The 24,680-nt window shown below is 58.2% G+C and overlaps 1 protein-coding gene across 4 annotated transcripts in view; it reads right to left on the reverse strand.

Annotated features, from left to right (window-relative positions):
* Ptprn2 (protein tyrosine phosphatase receptor type N2) overlaps positions 1-24,680 on the reverse strand; it is a 594,518-nt gene that overhangs the window by 8,599 nt on the left and 561,239 nt on the right. For all 4 annotated transcript variants that reach the window (XM_069997165.1, XM_069997166.1, XM_069997163.1 and 1 more), the window contains 4 exons: positions 15,559-15,678; positions 11,714-11,880; positions 6,592-6,645; positions 4,603-4,667 (listed from right to left, as the gene is read on the reverse strand). In XM_069997165.1, the coding sequence (XP_069853266.1) occupies positions 4,603-4,667; positions 6,592-6,645; positions 11,714-11,880; positions 15,559-15,678 (406 nt within the window). The remainder of the gene's footprint in view (positions 1-4,602; positions 4,668-6,591; positions 6,646-11,713; positions 11,881-15,558; positions 15,679-24,680) is intronic.

Below are 24,680 nucleotides of genomic sequence, written 5' to 3' on the forward strand. Positions count from 1 at the left end.
CCCCTCAGAGCCCACAGAGCCCCTCAGAGCCCCTCAGAGCCCTGCAGAGCCCCTCAGAGCCTGCAGAGCCCTGCAGAGCCCCTCAGAGCCCTGCAGAGTCCACAGAGCCCCTCAGAGCCCACAGAGCCCCTCAGAGCCCTGCAGAGCCCCTCAGAGCCTGCAGAGCCCCTCAGAGCCCTGCAGAGCCCCTCAGAGCCTGCAGAGCCCCTCAGAGCCCTGCAGAGCCCCTCAGAGCCCCGCAGAGTCCACAGAGCCCCTCAGAGCCCGCAGAGCCCCTCAGAGCCCCTCAGAGCCCGCAGAGCTCACAGAGCCCACAGAGCCCCTCAGAGTCCACAGAGCCCCTCAGAGCCCTGCAGAGCCCCTCAGAGCCCGCAGAGCCCCTCAGAGCCCCGCAGAGCCCCACAGAGCCCCGCAGAGCAGGGCACAGCGCATTATTGTCTACTTGCTAATAAACTGGATGGTAGAGAAGGACTTGAATTGTTCCAAGTGTATTCTTCTGGGTCCTTCTGCCAGGCCCAAAGTCCTTAATCCCTGAAAGCCGCCCTGGGCTGAGTGGGGAGCTGGGCGTGCTGGGGGTCACGCTCCGAGCTGGGGGCCGAAGGGCAGCCGGGCCGCGGGAGAGCTGTGGACGGGCATTTTTCTGCCCTGGTGCAACCCATTCTTCTTAAGAAAGGGAAGTGGGAAGAAAGGCTTCTCGAGCAGGGCTCTGCGCCTTTGATCATTTGGTGAAGGCTGGGTTAGCAACGCGGGCCTCCAGCCTCTCTGGCTGGAGCCCAGGACAAAGCCCGGGCTCCTGGGGTGGTGGCCGTCTGCCCTTTGATCTCCCTGGAGACCCCAGGTCAGGGCATTTCACACCCAGGCCCCTGCTGTGGGGGTGAGCAGGTCACGAGGTGGGTGAGCTTATCCCCTCCCCCCGCCCCCCCTCCGCCTTCCACACTGCTGGGCTGAGCTCTCATTGTTAGACGCTGAGCCCACACTTGAATGGAGCTGCAGAGCACACTCACTGGGGGGCGGGGCGGCAATAGTCAGCCCTCCCCGCTTGGTCCCCAAGGCCTTCCTGCCGTGCAGCCTCCCCAGGCCAGCCTGGGCACAGGGCACCCCTGGCGGTCACCAGTGAGCCCCAGCCCAGGCCCGCAGGCTGGTGTCTGCTCAGCTGCTTTTCCGGACATGTATGCTTCCCTCTGTAATAAGTGTCTCCCAAGTAATTCACTAGGTGTGAGTCGGTTACAAGTGCGAACGGACAGGACGTCCTTCACTAAAATAGGCTGTGTAATTCCCAAGTATGTTGGTGTCACAGAAGGAAAAGCTTTCTGTCTGGTGAGCGAGGAGAGAGGGACAAAGGAAGGAGTATGAGTTTTGCTCATAGCTCTGAGCTCGTCACTGAGAAATTGAAAAGGAAAAGCTACTTCACCAGGGCTGGGGGCATGGCTCAGGTAGTAGAGCATACTGCCTGGCAAGAGTGAGGCCCTGGGTTCAAGCCCCAGGACTGCCAAAAACAAAAATCAATGAGACACAGCAGCATTATTGGACAAGGGGAAAAGAAACTTTAACTGAAATTGCTAGGATAGTGTTGTGTCTTAAAAACAAAGACAATCCTGAGAAGCAATGTGCGTGTTTGCGTTTTCTTTTTGTTTCTGCGCTCAGCATCATGTGACGTGCGTGTAGAGCCTTGGGCGGCAGCTGGCACCAGGCAGGGCTCCGGCCCCTGGTGTGGCTGTGGCCCTTCGGGAACTCCACTGTGGCCCGCAGTCCTGCTGTGTAAATTAGGGGCTGCTTGTTTTACTTGCTTATTTTTAAATTATCTTCAAGTAGTTGTGCAGAGTTGGTGTTCAACAAGGCAGTGTAAGAAACACAGCGTCTTGATCAGGCCTCTCCCCTCCCCCAACAGCTCTCCTCTGGGCCGGTGTCTTCTAGCTATAGCCCTACGTCTTTGTTCCAAAAATGCCTCCCTCCTTCCCTTGCTCCCCAGGCTCCTTCCTCCCTCTGTCCCACGGCCCCTCCTTCCCCGACCCGTGTCCCTCCCTCTGCCCTGTGACTTTGCAGATGTGGGCCCCACAGGGTCCTTTACAAATGCAGACGGTTATGAGGCTTTCCCTGGCCTCTGCTTTATATTAGTTTTTTTAATATTTCAACATTTCTTCTTATTAAATTGCTATTTTATAGTATTATTACTCAGAACTAAAGGTCTTTCATTGAGATTTAAAGATATAACAGTAGAGCTCTATAGCCAGTGATTATATACAATGGCCTCTGCTTTAGAGACCGCTGCACAGGCCTGTTTCCTGGACCTGGGAGCCCTGTGCACAGGCCTGGTTCCTGGACCGGGGAGCCGTGTGCACAGGCCTGTTTCCTGGACCCGGGAGCCCTGTGCACAGGCCTGGTTCCTGGACCCGGGAGCCGTGTGCACAGGCCATATGTTCACGTTTCAGGGCCCTCCTGACACCGGCTTTGTCTACACCCTGGCTTCCGGTCAGGCCTGTGCGTCTCCACGGGAAGCCCAGCACTGTTTGTCAGAGCTGCGCAGAGAGTGTTGCCTCATCTGGGACTGGGACAGGGCTCAGCACTACAGCAGGCCCAGCACTACAGCAGGCCCAGCACTACAGCAGGCCCAGCACTACAGCAGCAGCCCCAGCACTACAGCAGCCCCAGCACTACAGCAGGCCCAGCACTACAGCAGGCCCAGCACTACAGCAGGCTCAGCACTACAGCAGGGCCAGCACTACAGCAGGCCCAGCACTACAGCAGGCTCAGCACTACAGCAGGCCCAGCACTACAGCAGCAGCCCCAGCACTACAGCAGGCCCAGCACTACAGCAGGCCCAGCACTACAGCAGGCTCAGCACTACAGCAGGCCCAGCACTACAGCAGGCCCAGCACTACAGCAGGCCCAGCACTACAGCAGGCCCAGCACTACAGCAGGCCCAGCATTACAGCAGCCCCAGCACTACAGCAGGCTCAGCACTACAGCAGGCCCAGCACTACAGCAGGGCCAGCATTACAGCAGCCCCAGCACTACAGCAGGCTCAGCACTACAGCAGGCTCAGCACTACAGCAGGGCCAGCACTACAGCAGGCTCAGCACTACAGCAGGGCCAGCACTACAGCAGGGCCAGCATTACAGCAGCCCCAGCACTACAGCAGGCTCAGCACTACAGCAGGGCCAGCACTACAGCAGGGCTCAGCACTATAGCAGCCCCAGCACGGCCCAGGCCCCTCTCCACCAAAGGAAAGGGCAAAAGGCTCCCTTCAGACGAAGTGCTCTGGGGGACCCTGGCCTGCTGAGGGGGTGACCCTGGCCTGCTCTGGTGATCATGACCTGCTCTGGTGATCATGACCTGCTCTGGGTAGCCTTGACCTGCTCTGGTGATCATGACCTGCTCTGGTGATCATGACCTGCTCTGGGTGATCATGACCTGCTCTGGGTGATCTTGACCTGCTCTGGTGATCATGACCTGCTCTGGTGATCATGACCTGCTCTGGTGATCATGACCTGCTCTGGGTGATCATGACCTGCTCTGGGTGATCTTGACCTGCTCTAGGTGATCATGACCTGCTCTAGGTGATCATGACCTGCTCTGGTGATCATGACTTGCTCTGGGTGATCTTGACCTGCTCTGGGTGATCTTGACCTGCTCTGGTGATCATGACCTGATCTGGATGATCTTGACCTGCTCTGGGTAGCCTTGACCTGCTCTAGGTGATCATGACCTGCTCTGGGTGATCTTGACCTGCTCTGGTGATCATGACCTGCTCTGGGTGATCTTGACCTGCTCTGGGTGATCTTGACCTGCTCTGGGTGATCTTGACCTGCTCTGGGTGATCTTGACCTGCTCTGGTGATCATGACCTGCTCTGGTGATCATGACCTGCTCTGGTGATCATGACCTGCTCTGGTGATCATGACCTGCTCTGGGTGATCTTGACCTGCTCTGGGTGACCCTGGCCTGCTCTGGGTGACCCTGGCCTGCTCTGGGTGACCCTGGCCTGCTCTGGTGATCATGACCTGCTCTGGGTGATCATGACCTGCTCTGGTGATCATGACCTGCTCTGGGTGACCCTGGCCTGCTCTGCGTGATCATTACCTGCACTGGTGATCATGACCTGCTCTGGGTAGCCTTGGCCTGCTCTGGGTGATCATGACCTGCTCTGGTGATCATGACCTGGTCTGGGTAGCCTTGGCCTGCTCTGGGTGATCTTGACCTGCTCTGGGTGATCTTGACCTGCTCTGGTGATCATGACCTGCTCTGGGTGGCCTTGGCCTGGAATTTGGGGGCAGCCGTGGTCAGAAGCCTGGGTCTTACCCTATGGAGAGGTGAAGAGAACCCAAAGGATACTCTGACTCACATGCCTTCTCTTCTTTTCTGGTGTAAATATTGAACACATGGACAGATTCTCAGAGTACCCTACTACGTGCTCATCTAACAACAAAGGACAGACCTCAAAAACAAAGGTTCTTGCTGCAAGTGGCCTTCACTGCATTTACAGAGAAGGGACAACCACCATCTCATTTCCCCCAAGGCCTCCCTTGACGGTAGTGCCCGCGTTGCCATGGCAACCACCACCCCATCCCCAGCCACCGCAGAGCAGCCAGACGTGCGGTCTCACCTTTGGCCATCTTATTGAGAACCATGTCAATCAGGATGTAGGTTCCGCTCCGGCCCGCGCCGTCACTGTCAACAGAAGGAGAGAGAATGAAGATGCTGCCGGCCCGGCACGCCCGCCCAGACTGGCCGCCAGCGCTCCCTTCATGCTTAAGTGGGCTGCCAGAGGAGGGAGGTTGCAGGGGAAGGGGGGAGAAGGGGGGAAGGGAGGGGGAGGGTGCAGAGGAAGAGCAGGAGGAAAGAAAGGGAGGGGAGGGGCCAGAGTGGGAGCGTAGACCCTGGGGCTTCCACCATCCTCCAGGATCGCACTGCGCGTGGAGCGCAGTTTCCGTTCTTCTCTATGTCTATGCCCTGCCCGTGGACCGGAGCTGGTAAACATGGTCAGACGGGGAAATGGAACGTGGTTTGCGTCTGCTCCCCGCGCCTGTCCTTCCCCAAGGCGGGCGGTGTGCAGCGTGCCCGTCCCGGCCTCCGGCACGCCAAGAACACAGTGCACGTGTAACCGCCACACAACTACACTAGTGGTGAGGATGAGAAAGATAATCAAAGTGCTCTCACTTCCCCTCGGTGTCCCCGCCATGCCTGCAGTGCCATCAGCGCGGCACCGACTGGACAATAGCAAATGGAAAAAAAAAGAAAATGCCTTTTCTGGGAGAAAAGCTGCCGGCTTACCTCTCAGGGCCTGAGCACAATGCCTCCCCACACCCCGCTCTCCTACAAGGACGAGACACCCCGTCCCAAGAGCCAGGCTTCTCCAAGCAGACCAGCGTCTGCACGCACACCAGCCTCAGTGCGCCAGCCACACTTCTCCCCCAGGAAGATCAGTGGGCACTTCAAGGGCAAGGTGACCTCGCCCTGAACAAGACGGGGAGGAGGGAGGGCCGGCCCGCTGCCCGCCGGGCTGGTCTGTCACTCCCAGAGCCCCGCAGACCCACAGGCCGCTCTTCACGGCAGAGTCGCCGCCCTCGGCTCCCATGCATTTCTCCAAACAAATGGTCCAGAAAAGCAGCGGAGGGAAAGACCGGAACTTCACACGTCCATGCATGTGCGTGTTCACCGCGCCGTGACCAGGGCACACAGCCACGCACACAGCTCCCCACACACCTCACAGCGGGCACGCCTCTGGTGAATGTGTCTGACTTCCGGGCAGAGCAGATCCCAGGAATAGGTGAAGAAATACCACAAGTCTTCCGATGGACTGTGGCTCGTCTTAGCACATTCATGGGGAGAGCCATGTTCGACTCTGTGAGATGCAAAGCCGTAGGCGAGCACAGGCCCCTCACACGTGTGCACGCACACGGACAAGCACACGTCCACACGTGTGCACGCACACGGACAAGCACACATCTTTCTTGGCTGAATCCACAGATTTGGTACTTGATCTTTGGAGATCCTCGGATTCCTTTTCTTTCCAGGCAGAAAGAAATATTCTATGAGACAGTTCTAGAAAAATGGAACATGAGCGCCTCACCAAAGATAGTTGAGCACTTGGTGCGGTGGAGGACTGCGGGCTGAGCTCCGAGCGGCCCTATTCCCACCCGGGCAGTTTTAACTACTTAAGGGTATGCGCCACCAGTAGCCGGGCTCCTGGGGTCCAGACTGGTCTCTCTGTGGCCTCAGGCGGGTGGGTCCTCTTCCCTGCAGGATTCCAAAGCCTTGCTCAGTGCGGCGGTGGCCTCTGCTACCGTGGGACAATTACTTTCCGTGGAAAGTACTGGCACCAAAAAGATTTAGGGAAAGGCCGGGTAGGTCAGACGGGGCGATGTGGAGACCGGCCGAGGCCGGGTCCCTGGTAGAAGGCGGCTCTTAAGCACCGCAGGACGGATGCCGACTTCATTTAGCCAAATGCAGAGCAAATCCAGCGAGTATTGTTTGCTTTTAGAAATACCAACTAGATGTATTTGTTAAGCAATTAGAAAGTCCAGCTTCTTTATTAATTATATTAGTTTTTTAAAATAGCACAAATTTAAGCCAGGTGAGAAGTTGTACTTGCCTGCAATGAACAATTATTGGACAAGAACGGCCCCTGTAGCTCTTGTTTACTTTTCTGAAATAAAAAGAAATATAAGGATTATAGTGACGTGCTGAGCTTCTGTACTATCCAAACAGTCAACAAGCCAATGCCTGCAGCCCATATCATTGATACTATTTTGTAACAGCCTGTTTGGGCCAAGAACAGATACAACGAACACCAGCCATTTCCAGGTTTTCCTTTTCAACATCAACTCAATAAACCAGCTTTAAAAGCAGTCCTTACACTCTCACGGTGTCCCCGTCCCCCGACCCCCAGTGACTACATTAGGGATCAGGATGAGAGAGCAAGGCCCCCAGCCCTCCCCCAGCCCTCCCCCTGCAGACCGCCCTCCCTCCCCTCAGTCCTCAGTCCTCAGCAGGGGTGTGGCCGTCTTTGACGGTCACTGAGACTTTGGAGCTCTGCAGTAGAAATGCAGAGCTTCCACGCATCATGTTAGCACGTGGTGCGTGCAGATCCAGTGTGGCTAAGGTTCTACTTGGCCTATGGGCTTTGGGTACGGATATCTAAATCTTTTTTGTTTTCATAAATCTGCATTTGCTTCAAAGCAGTTTCCTCCTGCAGGATCTAGACCGGCGCTGTCCAAGGTAACAAGAACATATTTAACATTTGGTTAACCACCCCTATCTAAATCGGAGGGCTGATTTCACATTCACTGTGTAAGCTCCAATTGTTTCTTTTTTAAAAATTCAGTGAACAACTGAACATGTTTTCAAAGCACATCAAAATTCTTAGTAAACTATTTCACAGAGAGAAAATTAAAGACAGGATCTCAATTTACTGGAAAGAAAAATGAGTGACAGATGCATTCTAGAACATGTGGTGATGAAGTCTGGCATTACAGACCCAAGTGTTACGCAGTGGCAGCACGGGGAGCCATCCCCCTGGCCAGGGGGACCTGGGTGCTGGGGCCTGTGGAGATGCCCTGTCTGGAGGCAGGGGAGGGGAGGGAGGGGGGAGGGAAGGTAGGGGGGAGGGGAGGAGGAGGAGGCGGCCCTGCCACCGGTGCTCTACACAGAGCTTCAGCTCCAGGCTCGTGTCAGAGGCCTGCCTTTTCCCGTTCTCCTAGTTCCTCTATGGAGCTCACAGAAGGAGACCTGACGGGGGGGGGTCTGCACCCCGACCTGCAGAGAGGAGAGGAGGCTGGGGGTCAGGTGTGAGCGGTGAGGCTCGCCGGCCTCCGGCAGACAGGCCAGCACGCAGCCCTGCCTGCGGCGGCTGCCTCGTCTCTGAGCGCCGAGGCCCTCGGGCGGGGGGAGCTGGCGGCCCACACCAGCTCTGAGCCCTTCATGGTGTGCGTGACCGTGACCGCCACTGCCGGGAGGCTGGGCAGTGAGGGGAGGGTAGGAGTGGACCCCCGGGGCCCGCGCACCTCAGCGCCTCAGCGCTCCCGGTCCTGAGAGCCGGCTGCCCGGCCCGGGCCGCGCGGGCGTCCGGAGCGCTGGCTGGCAGGACCGACGCTGGGCCCCAGGGACCCCAGGCAGGGCCCCGGCTGCCTTCTCCAAGAGACAGCACACAGGTTAGTGGCTGAGTGCCAGACAGGTGTGCGTGAGGCTCTGGGTTCCGACCCCCATGCCAAAAAACAAAACGAACAACAAAACAGCACAAAGTCAAAAGAAAAAATGGTATGCGTGCCATCCAGCAAGCTCACGGGTCAGCCCGGCCCGGCCGGCCTCCCCCTTCAAGCCTGGCCCCGTCACGGGGCATTGGGGCCGGGCTGGGTGCTTTCTAACCACATCAGCCGGGAAGGAGTCTGCCATTAATAGCTGCTCAGTCCCAGCCTGCCAAATGCGCCCCTGACCTCACCAGGCAGGAAGTGCCGGAAGGGGCGTGCTGCAGGCTGGCACTTCTCTGCGCGCCCTGCCTGCCGTCCTCCCTCCCCACACGGCTAAGTGCGTTCTCGTTCTCTCCGGTGTGGCGGCCGGCTGCTGGGGGCTCTGCAAAGTCTCGCACCTTCACAGCAGCCCCGCCCAGGCTAGACCTACTTACAAACAACCAGGGCAACAGAGGAGAGGCGTGGTGAGACCCCGCGGTGGTGGCAGGTTTGGAACGTTATTGGCACGGAATCATGCACGTCCCTCGGCTTAGCACAATGACACACCATAGAGAGGAAAGCAAAGCCACCGCCCGGGGAGCCCCGTGTCCGTCCGTCCATCCGGCGGGCCTGAGATGCAGATGCAGACCAGTCATGAAGATGAGCAGTGCACAGCCGTCTCAGTTTACTCTCAGACAAGGTGTCAGTGAGCGAGGTCTCCAGCACTGAGAGACAGCGAGAGGATGCACACTTCCACCGGAGTTCACCGAGAAGGCACGGTTAGCGATGCACACCAGCCCTCGGCCACTGAGTGGCAGGCGCAAACCGACAGCAAGCAAAGGTGAGGTCGTTAAAGACGCAGGGTCGCCCGGTCCCTGCAGCAGGCACAGTTTCCAATGATCACTTTTGTGACTATGCAACTGGGCTCATATTACTAGCTGCAACATCACAAAAATGACACCGGCCACCGCTAATTAGCTGGCAAAGTAAGGGCTTGTCCACTGTACAGTGAGCAGCGTTAGTGGATGTTATGACACACAGCAAGAAGGCGAGAGAGAGAGAGAGAGAGAGAGAGAGAGAGAGAGAGAGAGAGAGAGAGAGAGAGAGAGAGAGAGAGAGAGAGAGAGGCATGAAACAGAGCCAGACAGAGGAGGAAAGGGAAGAGTAAGGGGGAGAGGCTTGGAAGCACAGCCCTCACATGTGATGCTAATGATCTCTTAGTGGCTTCTCTTTAAAGTGTAAATGTGCCCCCTCTGGGCACCAGGAACATTTAATTACACATCGCGGGTGCCTGGTGCACACGCAGGCCCGAGCCTACTGTCGGAGACAAGGAACCCTGAGCCGACTGTGGAGTCCCAGCAGTCTCCAGCGCCTCTCCGGCTGCCGGCACCCGGGTGGCTGTTTTACACAGACAGCAGCAACCAGTGCCGGGGGTTAGGTGGGCGCGGGCGGCGTGGCTGCTGTGTGTGGAGAGCCCTCAGTGGCATCACAAGTCCTGACCAAGGAGGCACGCGGCAGGCAACCTGGCCCACCGCGCAGCGAGGCTGGCCTACCGGGGAGTTTGTGTTCTTGTTAAGTGCTCAAAAACTTTCTTGGATCACAGTCCTCTGGCTGAAGGGAATTCTGGGGATCCCGCTTTCACTCCCGCGTGACGCACTGTGAATCCTGAGGCTGGGGCGGGCATGTTCCATCTCATGGGTGGACACAGACACAAGCCTGTGTACACACATGCGCAGACGCCGGGGAAGGGCTTAAAGACGGGCGGTGGGGTGGGCAGCCATCTTTGTAGCTGCATCCATTTTGCCAGGATCAGCACTTTTCTGAAGCCACCTTCAGCGTTCTGCCTTTGGGAGGAAACCTGCGCTGAGAAGACACATCTAATGGCAGGAACCACAGTGGGCGGGAGGGAGTGGCGCGCAGTAGGTGGTTCATGGAGTGGGTGGCGCGCAGTAGGTGGTTGATGGAGTGGGTGGTGAGGATTAATGCGCAGTAGGTGGTTGATGGAGTGGGTGGTGCGCAGTAGGTGGTTGATGGAGTGGGTGGTGCGCAGTAGGTGGTTCATGGAGTGGGTGGTGCGCGGTAGGTGGTTCATGGAGTGGGTGGTGCGCGGTAGGTGGTTCATGGAGTGGGTGGCGCGCAGTAGGTGGTTCATGGAGTGGGTGGCGCGCAGTAGGTGGTTCATGGAGTGGGTGGTGAGGATTAATGCGCAGTAGGTGGTTGATGGAGTGGGTGGTGCGCGGTAGGTGGTTCATGGGGTGGGTGGTGCGCGGTAGGTGGTTCATGGGGTGGGTGGTGCGCGGTAGGTGGTTCATGGAGTGGGTAGTGCGCGGTAGGTGGTTGGTGGAGTAGGTGGTGCGCGGTAGGTGGTTCATGGGGTGGGTGGTGCGCGGTAGGTGGTTCATGGGGTGGGTGGTGCGCAGTAGGTGGTTCATGGAGTGGGTGGTGCGCGGTAGGTGGTTCATGGGGTGGGTGGTGCGCAGTAGGTGGTTCATAGAGTGCTCAGGGTTCTGGGTCACCTCTGCATCCCCAGGGGAGGTGAGAACAGGCAGGAGCCACTGAACCCGCATGTGACACCCAATCCCTGTCTCTCCCAGAGCTCTGTCACAGGCTGTCTGATCCAAAGAATGATTCAGACAAATGGTTTCTTTTGGTTTTTCAAAACAGACTAAAAGGCAAAAGAAACAGTATCCTAATAAGCTTACGATCCGCAATGTGCAAGTTCAAGAACCCCAGAGGTAACTCTGAAACTCCACCTTTATGGCAACCGGTTTACTCTTCTCACCTCCCCTGAACGGTGCGCGTGCAGACCGCAGGGCTGGTGGCGTTCAGACACAGCCTCGGGCCTCCGCAGGCCCAAAGTCTCCCGGAGACTGAAACGCGAGGCTGCGGCTCCTCCTCAGGGAGGAGCCAGGGGACCAGTGGCAGATAAGTAAAGCTTTTACTTTACGTGCTTTTCTTTTCGTTCTTTGTCTTCTTTTCCTTTTAATCTCAAACCTTCCTGTACGACAGTCTAGCACTCATTTCGACAGCTGAGCAAATGCACTTTAGAGCAAGATAATTGAGTGACTGGCTGACAACAGACCAAATCAAATGGAGTTTTGTTTTTAAACTGCCGTTTCAAAATTGCATTAATATCCACAGTCACGCGGGCCAGACCCAGGCTTCTATCCACAAGTGTGCATTTAGCGAGCGTGCTCCCATCACCCAAGAGGGTAGATCAGTAGCCAAGCAAAAACCTGGCTTCATTACTGCAACCTCACAAAACAGGAACTTCAGGAGGCTCGTGTTTGACTCTTGTCCTGACCGATGGCCATATTTCCACCGTTCTAAGATGCCTGGCCCCTTGCTTTTTGACACTGCTAACCCTGGAGACCAGTTCACAGCGATCACTTGTTGCTAGATGAATCCTTCCTGTTTCCTGTTGGAGCACAGAGGGACCATCTCCCGCGAGCGGCATCTTAGAAACATGGGAATGTAGCACCGGCCTGCGTCCCCTCGGCCCGCCGCCCCCACCCTGACAGCGGCCTGCTGGCCAGAGCTTAGTTTTACCTGCGGAAGTCCAGGAGCGACCTTGTGGAGGAGGGGACACCCTGGTTGTGCCAGCTCAGGAAGTGGAACTGGGTCACGGTGCGCGTCTCGTTGGTCTGCAGGTTCTTGAGGTAAAAGCTCCTCACCAGGAAGTCCTGACACCAGATGTGCTCAGAGACCAGGTTGACCTGTGGGGAGGAGCAGGGGACAGGACGGTGGACGCTTGGGTCTGACACAGGTAGAACCGCCGGCGGTGGCACGCGTGACACCACCCTGAGGGGACTGGCTTGGTCCCAGGGCCTGTCCCCACTCCAACGTGAGCGTCACTTGTGCCTATGGTCTGTGTACATGCCGCAGCCATGCAGCCAGCCGGCCCTGTGTGCTTCTCAGTCATGCACACTTCAGAAAACGACAGCAATGGCGAGGTCTGCCCGTGAGCGCACAGCGGGTGGCCCCGGGTCCCGCCGAGGCTCGAGTCTCTCAAAGTCTCGGCAAGGTCGGAGACCATGAGAGCCAGCGGCAGCGCAGCTGTGAGTGAGCACGCTTCAGGCTGCAGCCTGTGAGGCTGAGGGAGCGGGGGCCGTGGACGGGCCTGCAGCGTGAGCAGGCCCTGTGGTGTGAACAGGGGCCGTGGACGGGCCTGCAGCGTGAGCAGGCCCTGTGGTGTGAACAGGGGCCGTGGACAGGCCTGCAGTGTGAGCAGGCCCTGTGGTGTGAACGGGGGCCGTGGACAGGCCTGCAGCGTGAGCAGGCCCTGTGGTGTGAACGGGGGCCGCGGATAGGCTTGCGGTGTGAACGGGGGCCGCGGACAGGCTTGCAGCGTGAGCAGGCCCTGTGGTGTGAATGGGGGCCGTGGACGGGCCTGCAGTGTGAGCAGGCCCTGTGGTGTGAACGGGGGCCGTGGACGGGCCTGCAGCGTGAGCAGGCCCTGTGGTGTGAACGGGGGCCGCGGATAGGCTTGCGGTGTGAACGGGGGCCGCGGACAGGCTTGCAGCGTGAGCAGGCCCTGTGGTGTGAATGGGGGCCGTAGACGGACCTGCAGCGTGAGCAGGCCCTGTGGTATGAACGGGGGCCGTAGACGGACCTGCAGCATGAGCAGGCCCTGTGGTGTGAACGGGGGCCGCGGACAGGCTTGCAGTGTGAACGGGGGCCGCGGACAGGCTTGCGGTGTGAGCAGGCCCTGTGGTGTGAACGGGGGCCATGGACAGGCTTGCGGTGTGAGCAGGCCCTGTGGTGTGAACGGGGGCCGTGGACAGGCTTGTGGTGTGAGCAGGCCCTGTGGTGTGAATGGGGGCCGTGGATGGGCCTGCGGTGTGCACAGGCCCTGTGATGTGAATGGGGGCCGTGGATGGGCCTGCGGTGTGCGCAGGCCCTGTGGTGTGAACGGGGGCCGTGGATGGGCCTGCAGTGTGCGCAGGCCCTGTGGTGTGAACGGGGGCCGTGGATGGGCCTGCGGTGTGAGCAGGGCCTGTGGGTGCCCTGTGGTGTGAACGGGGACTGTGGATGGGCCTGCAGTGTGAGCAGGCCCTGTGGTGTGAACGGGGGCCGTGGATGGGCCTGCGGTGTGCGCAGGCCCTGTGGTATGAACGGGAGCTGTGGATGGGCCTGCAGTGTGCACAGGCCCTGTGGTGTGAACGGGGGCCGTGGATGGGCCTGCGGTGTGAGCAGGCCCTGTGGTGTGAACGGGGGCCGTGGATGGGCCTGCGGTGTGCGCAGGCCCTGTGGTGTGAATGGGGGCCGTGGATGGGCCTGCAGTGTGCACAGGCCCTGTGGTGTGAACGGGGGCCGTGGATGGGCCTGAGGTGTGTGCAGGCCCTGTGGTGTGAACGGGGGCCGTGGATGGGCCTGCGGTGTGAGCAGGCCCTGTGGTGTGAACGGGGGCCGTGGATGGGCTTGCGGTGTGAGCAGGGCCTGTGGGTGCTCTGTGGTGTGAACGGGGGTTGTGGATGGGCTTGTGGTGTGAGCAGGCCCTGTGGTGTGAACGGGGGCCGTGGATGGGCCTGCAGTGTGCACAGGCCCTGTGGTGTGAACGGGGGCCGTGGATGGTCCTGCAGTGTGCACAGGCCCTGTGGTGTGAACGGGGGCCGTGGATGGGCCTGCGGTGTGAGCAGGCCCTGTGGTGTGAACGGGGGCAGTGGATGGGCCTGCGGTGTGTGCAGGCCCTGTGGTGTGAATGGGGGCCGTGGATGGGCCTGCAGTGTGCACAGGCCCTGTGGTGTGAACGGGGGCCGTGGATGGGCCTGAGGTGTGCGCAGGCCCTGTGGTGTGAACGGGGGCCGTGGATGGGCCTGCGGTGTGAGCAGGCCCTGTGGTGTGAACGGGGGCCGTGGATGGGCTTGCGGTGTGAGCAGGGCCTGTGGGTGCTCTGTGGTGTGAACGGGGGTTGTGGATGGGCTTGTGGTGTGAGCAGGCCCTGTGGTGTGAACGGGGGCCGTGGATGGGCCTGCAGTGTGCACAGGCCCTGTGGTGTGAACGGGGGCCGTGGATGGGCCTGCAGTGTGCACAGGCCCTGTGGTGTGAACGGGGGCCATGGATGGGCCTGCGGTGTGAGCAGGCCCTGTGGTGTGAACGGGGGCCGTGGATGGGCCTGCGGTGTGCGCAGGCCCTGTGGTGTGAACGGGGGCCGTGGATGGGCCTGCGGTGTGCGCAGGCCCTGTGGTGTGAATGGGGGCCGTGGATGGCCCTGCAGTGTGCACAGGCCCTGTGGTGTGAACGGGGGCCGTGGATGGGCCTGAGGTGTGCGCAGGCCCTGTGGTGTGAACGGGGGCCGTGGATGGGCCTGCGGTGTGAGCAGGGCCTGTGGGTGCTCTGTGGTGTGAACGGGGGTTGTGGATGGGCTTGTGGTGTGAGCAGGCCCTGTGGTGTGAACGGGGGCCGTGGATGGGCTTGCGGTGTGAGCAGGCCCCGTGTAAGCAGGCCCGTGGGTGGTGTGGGTGTGACTGGGCATTGTGGTCTCTGACTCAATGGTCATGCTCATCTACATCACCCCGATGTGGGCATGAAGCCCTGTGAGAGACGCTCCAGTGCAAAGGCCCCAAATTCCCATCAGAGCCACAGAAGACGACGCTCGGCCCAGGCAAAGAAACTGCCAGCCGTTTCCACAGGGACAGTGGAGCAAACCCTGAGAGCAAACCCTGCTTGAGGCCTTGGTGGCCTTGCCGGATGGAGGGTTTTGTTGTTGTTGTTGTCAGCACTGAGATTGTGCAGGGCCTTCCTTTCTCCTCCCCTCCCCTTCCCCTCCTCGTCCCTCCCTCTCTCTTTCTCTCTCTGTCATGTGAGTCCTGGGGCTTGAACTCAGGGCGTGGGTGCTGTCCTGAGCCTTTTTGCTGAAGGCTAGTGCTCTACCACTGGAGCCACAGCTTCACTCCCAGCTTTTAGCTGGTTAATTGGAGATAAAGAGTCTCATGGACTTTGCTGCCCAGGCTGGGTAGGGTTTATACAGTTTCTTTGGTCAGTCATGGGGCTTGAACTCAGGGCCTGGGTGCTGTCCATGAGCTTTCTGCTCAAGGCTTGCATTCTACCACTTGAATGAGTAACAGCTCCACTTCCAAGTTTCTGGTGGTTAACTGGAGATAAGACTCTCATGGACTTTGCTGCCCAGGCTGGCTTCAAAGCTCGATCCACAGATCTCAACCTCCTGAGTAGCTAGGGTGACAGGCGTGAGCCACTGGTGCCGAGGGGGCGTATGCAGTTTTAATGGTGGACAACATGGTTCACCCGAATCCTGCTCACAATCCCATAGCTGTTGGCCCCTCTGAGTATGGAAGGTGCAAAGCCCCCGCACACGGATGCCCCCCCCCCCCCCCCGTAGCCACTGGGACCCACGCTGCCAGGGCCGGCAGCTGCGTGCGGGCCCCTTCACATACCTCGTAGATGTGGTAGAGGTTGGAGCCCTCGTCCGGCCAATAGTGGTGGCACTGCCGGACGCCGTTCTCAGCCAGCGGCGTCAGCATGGCGATGAGGGCACAGCTGCTCTCCCACACCATCTGCAGACGGGACGGGGCGGGCAGGGCAGCGCGTGGGTCCTCACGCCACATTCACTCCACACAGGACACTTTACCCTGCAGCCCTCCACATCTCAGGCCCCACATTCTGCATGATTCATGAAACAGTGAAGGGGAAAACGGAGTGACTTCATCCCTGTCCCCAGAGCAGTGTCTTGGTCCTGGGTTTGGCCATTTGCTCCCCAACTTGGGATCTGAAAGGGAGACTTTCTGTACTACAACACCACGGGACACACGCCTGTCCCCGCGGAGTGTGAACTGACACCGCGGGACACACGCCTGTCCCCATGGGTGTGAGCTGACACCGCGGGACACACGCCTGTCCCCGCGGAGTGTGAACTGACACCACGGGACACACGCCTGTCCCCATGGGTGTGAGCTGACACCGCGGGACACACGCCTGTCCCCACGGAGTGTGAGCTGACACCACGGGACACACGCCTGTCCCCATGGGTCTGAGCTGACACCGCGGGACACACGCCTGTCCCCATGGGTCTGAGCTGACACCGCGGGACACACGCCGGTCCCCATGGGTCTGAGCTGACACCGCGGGACACACGCCTGTCCCCACGGAGTGTGAACTGACACCGCGGGACACACGCCTGTCCCCGCGGAGTGTGAGCTGACACCACGGGACACACGCCTGTCCCCATGGGTGTGAGCTGACACCACGGGACACACGCCTGTCCCCATGGGTGTGAGCTGACACCGCGGGACACACGCCTGTCCCCACGGAGTGTGAGCTGACACCACGGGACACACGCCTGTCCCCATGGGTCTGAGCTGACACCGCGGGACACACGCCTGTCCCCATGGGTCTGAGCTGACACCGCGGGACACACGCCGGTCCCCATGGGTCTGAGCTGACACCAGTCACCCGGGGTGCATCTCCCACAGCGGCGGCAGGCGCTCGGCCGAGCGGCCTCTGGCGTGAGACCCTGTGGTCAGACAGACACAGGTGGGAAAGGTCGCTCTCCACAGCACACCACAGACCCTGTGTGAAGACGTGGCCACACTCCTCAAAGGAGCACCAACCCCAAACCTATGTGACCCTTTGTAAGCACCATACCACACCACACGAAACAGCTCCGAGGTAAGGGGACGTGTGACTGCATGTCTGCCAGGAAGAAATGACTGCAGACACGGAAGCATCCTCCCGGTCTCAGACAGCTCTCCCCCGGCCGTGAGCCTCGGTGGTCCCGCTGAGGGCATGTATCTCTGGACGCGCCCGTGTGCCATATGAGCATAGACATTTGTTAGCCCCGGCCAGGCCAGGGTGGAGAGGACTGGATCCCTGTGTGGGTTACGTGAACTTCACCCAAGTCCTCATTCACAACTGCATTTAGACGCACATCTGCTATTCAAGAGCGCTTCCGTTTCTTTTAAATACAGATGTAAAAATCCAATGAAGATATCATTATTTAAGAAGTGCACAGATCTCACACATAAAATGCTTTTTCATCCTACTTCACGTGATTGAATTCTCCACTAAATTACATTTTAAGAATCAGAAGGTGCTCCGTATTTCCTCTTTGAACGTTGATTTATGTTCCCGTGGGACAGGAGCAGTCAATGCCCTGCGGCTCGGCTGTGTATCATCGATACAGAAGTTTAATGGAGCCTCCCGCGGAGTTCTCGGCAAAGCCCACAAATAAACACGAATTAGCTCCAAACCGCACACTGCCTCTGCCTCCGTGCTCACCCAGCGCCGGGAATCCCAACCCCGCGTGGCTGTGCCAGCGCCCGGTGCGCACGCACGGATTTAACACGCCCCCGGGAAGCTCAGGGGCTCATCGAGGCCGTTACGAAAATGAGGAGAAAACGGGTTTTATGAGTCTAATAAAACCACAACGGCCTAGACCATAAACATCCTCCAGCTCCCTCGCTCGGGGGGTCCTCCCCCATCCCTGCTTCTCTTGTGGGTTCCCACACACGCAACTCCATTCCAGGCCCAGCTCTCGGAAGACTCGGCTAATCCAAACGTAGCGGAATGTAAACAAGCATTCCCCAAGGCGCCTTCCGGAGACCACATTTCTGTTCTGGATCTGGTGCTTTCTTGAGTCCCGGCCTAGGAGGGGAGCAGGGTATCTCGCGGCCTCTCCTGGCAAAACCCGCCCCGCGTAACTTCCCAGTGTGCGAAGGGCAGATGCGTTTGGATTTTGGTGTGGATCGACAGTACAAATGCGTCTGGATTCCACTGCGGACTCCAGACAGGACCAGGAGTCCCTCCACAGGCAGGGCGGTGACACGCAGCGGGACTCGCCCTCTGCTCGCAGACCAGGGGTCGCTTCCCCCTGGGCAGCAAGCAGGTGCTTCTACCCCAAGACAGAGCCAGACAGCCAACGTGAGTAGAAATGAGCCTGAAGTACGAGGTTCCCTGTCTGGGCGCCGGGTGCTGTGCTCAAAGCAGACCTCGGGGTCCCCATGTGGGCACCCCCTCTCCATGGAACACACCTCTGCGGGGCCCAGCGTCCTGCTGACCACGGCGGCAGCGTGTGTGCTGCAGAATACAAGCGCCAGCCCAGCGCAGCTCAGTGAGTGTCAGGTAATCGTACATGCTCCCTCTCGGAGAAACCCCCGTCCCCAGCTGAGACAGACCCGAACTGAGGGCGGGCCGGGCCCAGGTCCCTGCACCAGGCCCTCGGCCACCCAGCAGAACGTAACAGGGAGCCTTAAAGCAAGCAGCGCACACCTGTGCCGCGACAGGCCGCGCGTCCTCGGCGGCTGCGTGATTCCGCTGAGCAGCCCTGGGGCCGGCTCTGCTGTGGGGTAATTACTCCCTCTTGCCACGCTGGGAGCCCAGCTTCATTTGGAAACAGGATCTTGTAGATGGCACGAGAGGAGGCCCTGCAGCCGGGTTCTAGTCAAGTAGGCGGGGTCCTTATAAGAGAGGGAGGTGCAGGGTCCTGCTTTGAGCTCCTGTGAGGAGAAGGCGTCACCCTGGCTGCAGCCTTAGGCCTCCGGAGGTGGGAGCCCATGCCGCAGATGCGCCTAACTCAACAAGGTGGTGGTTTGTTGTTACAGCAGCTCAGCAAGTGAACCTACCTGTGGGCATATACATCACAACCTCCTCCAATACTACTCATGGATACGCCACCCCTGCCCAGATCTACCCACGGATACTTCATCTCCTACCCCAGGTCTACCCACAGATACGCCACCCCTGCCCAGACACACAGATACATCATCCCCTCCCCTAGATCTATCCAGATACGCCACCCCTCCCCAGATCTACCCACGGATACTTCATCTCCTACCCCAGATCTACCCACAGATACGCCACCCCTGCCCAGACACACAGATACATCATCCCCTCCCCTAGATCTATCCAGATACGCCACCCCTCCCCAGATCTACCCACAGATACGTCACCCCTGCCCAGACACACAGATACATCATCCCCTCCCCTAGATCTACCCACAGATATGCCACCCCTGCCCAGACACACAGATACATCATCCCCTCCCCAGATCTACCCACAGATACGCCACCCCTCCCCTAGATCTACCCACAGATACGTCACCCCTCCCCAGATCTACCCACAGATACGCCACCCCTGCCCAGACACACAGATACATCATCCCCTCCCCTAGATCTATCCAGATACGCCACCCCTCCCCTAGATCTACCCACAGATACGTCACCCCTCCCCTAGATCTACCCACAGATACGTCACCCCTCCCCAGACACACAGCTACATCATCCCCTCCCCTAGATCTACGCACAGATACGTCACCCCTCCCCAGATCTATCCACAGATATGTCACCTGCCCACAGATATGTCACCCACAGATACATCACCCTCCCCCAGATCTATCCACGGATATGTTGCTCCCTCCTGCAATCATTCATAGATGGTGAAAAATGCCAACCCTGTCCATTTTCTATATGAAAGTTAATCAAAGTGGGTGAAAAGAGACACTGAATCTCCTTATTCAGTCATTTTTGAGAATTAAGCATTTAATTAGCACCTAAAAATATCTTAAAAAACGAGCAAAAGGACTGGATGGACGTTTTTCTGAGGATAAACAAGAAGCCGAGAGGAATACAGAAACATGCTCTCCAGACCGGCCTCATCTGGAAAACGGACACGGAACCCACAGTGAGCTACGGAGTCATGGAGGACAGGTGACTGAACCATTCACTCCCAGCTGTCTGACACACGCAGGGCGGTGCTCAGGCCCTGGGACCACAGCACTGGGAACTGTGTCCCTCCCGTCTTTCCAGGTATCAAACTAAACGTGTCTCCTCAGAGAGATGTGCCCCAGTTGGTGTCTTCCCTTCCTTTTCTCCAATCCAGATCTGATATGCATGCATCTCATCCAAAAGGTGACGGGGGAGGGAGGGGGGGCAGTGGGAGGGACAAGGATGAAGGAGGTAACACTGCGGCTAGGGGGGTTTAGCCGTGAGCCACAAAAATGAGTTAAGAAAGCAGCACAGGCTATGTATTCTTTTTTACCCAAGTGGGTTTTAAAGGCTGGCCATGTGCAACAGGGGCTGGGGGATTTTGTTATTGCTACACTTACGGATACAGCTCTGGATACCATGGTTTCCAACTCTAGATTTAGGTATGATAATCTGGAAACTCTTCCTTTGCTTTTAAAGGTTTGTGAATTCATACATAGAAAACCCAATCGACTAAGCGTTTGAAATAAGATGCCCTGGAAATCTAGGGCACGTGGTTAAAATACATATAAATCATAGCAAAATCACATTTTCCATAGACTTGACCTCAATTCCCTTGTCTCCCTAAAACTTTCTCAAATACCACACCAGCCAATCTGCTTCTGATGAATCCCCCTCGCTTGCCCTCCTCCTTCCTCCGCTGGATGGTGAAGGCAGATTCGTGAGGAGGCCAGGAGTTAGCGGTCTGGGGAATGTGGTCTCTGAGCGCCACACCCTGCCGTGGAAGGAGCCTGCAGGGCCATGTGGCTGAGAGCCACGGCCCAGCTCTGGCGAGTCCTGAGGCGTGGGGTCCGCTGTGGCTCTGGGAGGCCTGGCTGAGGATGCCGGCTCCGCTGGACGGCGGGACAGAGATGGGCAGCACTGTGGAGAGAGTGTATGACAGACACTCCCTGGCCGGTGCTGGCGGCCTGCTCGCCGGGCTTCCCAGACCCACTGTGTCACCAGTGTTCTGCCACTTCACTGTGGGTCCCTGGAGGAATCCCCAGCAGGCAGTGAGCACTTTGGGAGGAGTCCTTTCCTTTCCTGGGTTTCCTATGGTTTAGCTCGGGGTTTTCTTAACTATAGCAAACACTAAGATGCTAACTAGTAAGAAGCCACGTTTAAATGAAGCCTGTACGTTTTTGGAAAAAAGAAGGGTCATTTTTGCTCGCTGAGGAGTCACAGAAGGTGTTTAGAAGAGTGGACTTGGAATCTGTAGGTGTGCATTTTCTTTTGTGTGATGCCTAAGGAGCGGAAGGCGCCCGCATGCAAAGCCCAGGGTCACTGCGGGGCAAGTGTGGACCGGAATTGGGCACTGGCTGGCTACCGCATGGGGAGGGTACTTGGGGCCTCCCTGAGTTCGTGCGGGGTGTGGCGGGGGAGATTTCCAGTGCTGCCTGTCCCCAGAGCCAGCCTGGGCCCAACAGGCACAGGGCTGCGGATCCAAGTCTCATCTTCTGGCCAACGTGGACCAGGGCTGCAGATCCAAGACTCCTCTACTGACCACCTGCGAGGTGGACCAGGCTGCAGATCCATGTCTCTGTACTCGGCGGGCTGCCTGCGAGGTGGACCAGGCTGCAGATCCATGTCTCTGTACTCGGCGGGCTGCCTGCGAGGTGGACAGGCTTTGGTGACCCCTAGCTTCTGTGGCTACCACGCTGCTCCTAGGCCACAGCACCTCTGCATCTGGTGCAGAGACCCCACATTTCACAGTGCATCGCTGTGAACTCATGGCCCGGGCTTCGTGGCCGGGGGTTGGGATCTGCGTGTGGTGATGACGCTCAGATGCTGCCCCCGACAGAAGCGTGGGGCTCAGGGAGGCAGGGCCTCGAGGCCTTCAGCAGTGGAGGCTGCTCAGGGTGGATGGAGATCGGTGTCCAGGCTAGCGAGGGGCCTGGGTCAGGGTTGGGGGCCGTGTGGCATCCTCGGGCCTCCGGCACGCGCCCTAGGCCTCTCTGGGACCGCTGTTCTGAGCTTCCCGGTGGCCAGCAAGCGTGGGGCTCGCCCCCTGCACCCCGCACACCGCTGTGTGGGAATAAGCACAACAGGACTGCTTCTCCCAGATGTCGCCGGCCAGCACAGAGCAATCTCGGCTGTCGTCTTCCCTCTGCAGAGGTGGTGGTGGCTCCTCCCGCTGGCTGGCGGTGGGTTCTGGAGCCTCCACTTCTCCAGGTTAGGATCAGGATCATGGTGTGCTGTCTGGATTTTTAAGCTGTGCTAAGACGTGCTCAGTCTAACGTTTTCCCGCACACAGCACAGGGGCACGAGGCTTCTCTGCGCCGTTGGGCAGCCAGCACGGCCCCGTCTCCTGCAGACGCCTGCCCCCCATCACACGCTGCGGGCTCTGTGGGGGGACACGGCATCCTCCCACCGGGACAGGCGCTCCCCGCCCTGGCCCCGCCGGCTTCCTGTCCACACCTGACTGTGCTGGTAACAGACATGTTCAGACGCCCTCTGCAGGTCAGGAGGTCAAGAGAGGTCCAGAATCCAAAATGCCTGCTCTCTCTCACATACACGATCCCATCTTTAGCTTACAGTACTAGAGTTTGAACTTAGGGCCCTGAACGCTACCTCTTGAGCCAGACCCACAGCCTAACAACTTGAAATAAAGCCAAGACACCAGTCCTTCCTTCCTTCAAGGGGGAAACATTGGGGATTGAGTGTAGGGTCTTGTGCTTATTAAGTAGGTGATCAACTACTTGAGCCACAGCTCTACATCTGGCCTTTTGGTGACTGACTGTAGAAAAGAGTCTCGTGAACCAAAGCCCTTACGTCTCAGCATTATTGGGAGGTAGGATTACAGGGGTGAGCCACTGGTGCCTGGCTCCTTGCTAATTTTTATCTGTTGGTTGTTGTCTGAGACCAGGGTTCAAGCTAGGTATCTGACACTTTTGCTCATTCGCTGGTGCTTTGCCACTGGAGCCACGCCTCCAGCCGTATCTTGGCTGTTTTACTCCTGTGGTTTCACAGCTCTCACCATCTTGTCTGTCTTACTAACTTCTGGCTTCAATTTGGCCTCACCAGTTGCTTTGAAATACTGTCTTAGAACTGGACACAGCTTTCCAGATCTAGTCTGGCAAGTGTGAGGGGAAGGAATTAAGTCTAAGCTCAGGCAATACTTCAAATCATGTAGACAAGATTGTCCCATGCTTTAAACATGCCTATGTGAAGCTGGGTATGGTGGTTCACACCTGTATTCCCAGCTACTCAGGAGGCTGAGATCTGAGGATAGTGGTTCAAAGCTGGCCTGGGCAGAAATGTCTGTGAGACTCTTATCTTCCAATTTTCTCCAGAAAACCAGAAGTGGCGCTGTGGTTCAAAGTGGTAGAGCATTAGCCTTGAGCAAAAAAGCTTAGGGACAGCACCCAGGCCTCAAGTTGAAGCCCCAGGGCTGACAAAAAGGAAAAAAAGAAAAGCCTTTGTGACAGGATAAACGCTACAGTTTTTTTCTTTAAAAAAGGGATTATTTCTAAGTCACGTTATTTGTCTAGCAAAGCTGACATGGGAGCTAACTCACCATCACACAGCCCTCGCGGGTGCTCAGTGTCTGCACAGATCACAGACGGGAGCTAACAGCGTCACTCAGCCCTGGCGGGTGCTCGGTGTCTGCGCAGATCACAGACGGGAGCTAACAGCGTCACTCAGCCCTCGCGGGTGCTTGGTGTCTGCGCAGATCACAGACGGGAGCTAACAGCGTCACTCAGCCCTCGCGGGTGGGTGCTCAGTGTCTGGGCAGATCCCTCCCATGCTCAGCAGAGCTGACCATCCTCGTCTGTTTAAACACGAGATCTTGAGTCTGCACTGAAAAGAACCCGTCACGATTCCTTGAACAACCGTATGTGTTACAGGCACGGACTCAGTTGTTGTGAGCCCTCTGATTGAAAGTGTGGGAAGAGGTGTGCAGTCTTCGCACTGCGTTATGTGTTTATATAAGGGCCTCCAAAACCCCAAAGCTCCAGTGCTGTGTGCGGGGTGGGTTCCAGGTGTGTGCAGGGTGGGTTCCAGGTGTGTGCGGGGTGGGTTCCAGGTGTGTGCGGGGTGGGTTCCAGGTGTGTGCGTGGTGGGTTCCAGGTGTGTGCGTGGTGGGTTCCAGGTGTGTGCGTGGTGGGTTCCAGGTGTGTGCGTGGTGGGTTCCAGGTGTGTGCGTGGTGGGTTCCAGGTGTGTGTGTGGTGGGTTCCAGGTGTGTGTGTGGTGGGTTCCAGGTGTGTGCGGGGTGGGTTCCAGGTGTGTGTGTGGTGGGTTCCAGGTGTGTGCGTGGTGGGTTCCAGGTGTGTGCGTGGTGGGTTCCAGGTGTGTGCGGGGTGGGTTCCAGGTGTGTGTGTGGTGGGTTCCAGGTGTGTGTGGTGGGTTCCAGGTGTGTGCGGGGTGGGTTCCAGGTGTGTGTGTGGTGGGTTCCAGGTGTGTGCGGGGTGGGTTCCAGGTGTGTGTGTGGTGGGTTCCAGGTGTGTGTGTGGTGGGTTCCAGGTGTGTGTGTGGTGGGTTCCAGGTGTGTGCAGGGTGGGTTCCAGGTGTGTGCGGGGTGGGTTCCAGGTGTGTGTGGGGTGGGTTCCAGGTGTGTGTGTGTGGTGGGTTCCAGGTATGTGCGGGGTGGATTCCAGGTGTGTGTGGTGGGTTCCAGGTGTGTGTGTGGTGGGTTCCAGGTGTGTGCGGGGTGGATTCCGGGTGTGTGTGGTGGGTTCCAGGTGTGTGTGGGGTGGGTTCCAGGTGTGTGTGTGGTGGGTTCCGGGGTTTGTGTGTGTGTGTGGTGGGTCCTAGTGTGTGTGTGTGTTGGGTTTTGGGATGTGTGTACATGTAGTTGGTTCTGGGGTGTGTGTTGGTT

Source organism: Dipodomys merriami, unplaced genomic scaffold (assembly GCF_024711535.1).
Source record: "Dipodomys merriami isolate MVZ:Mamm:240054 unplaced genomic scaffold, mDipMer1.0.p SCAF_5, whole genome shotgun sequence".
NCBI lineage: Eukaryota > Metazoa > Chordata > Mammalia > Rodentia > Heteromyidae > Dipodomys > Dipodomys merriami.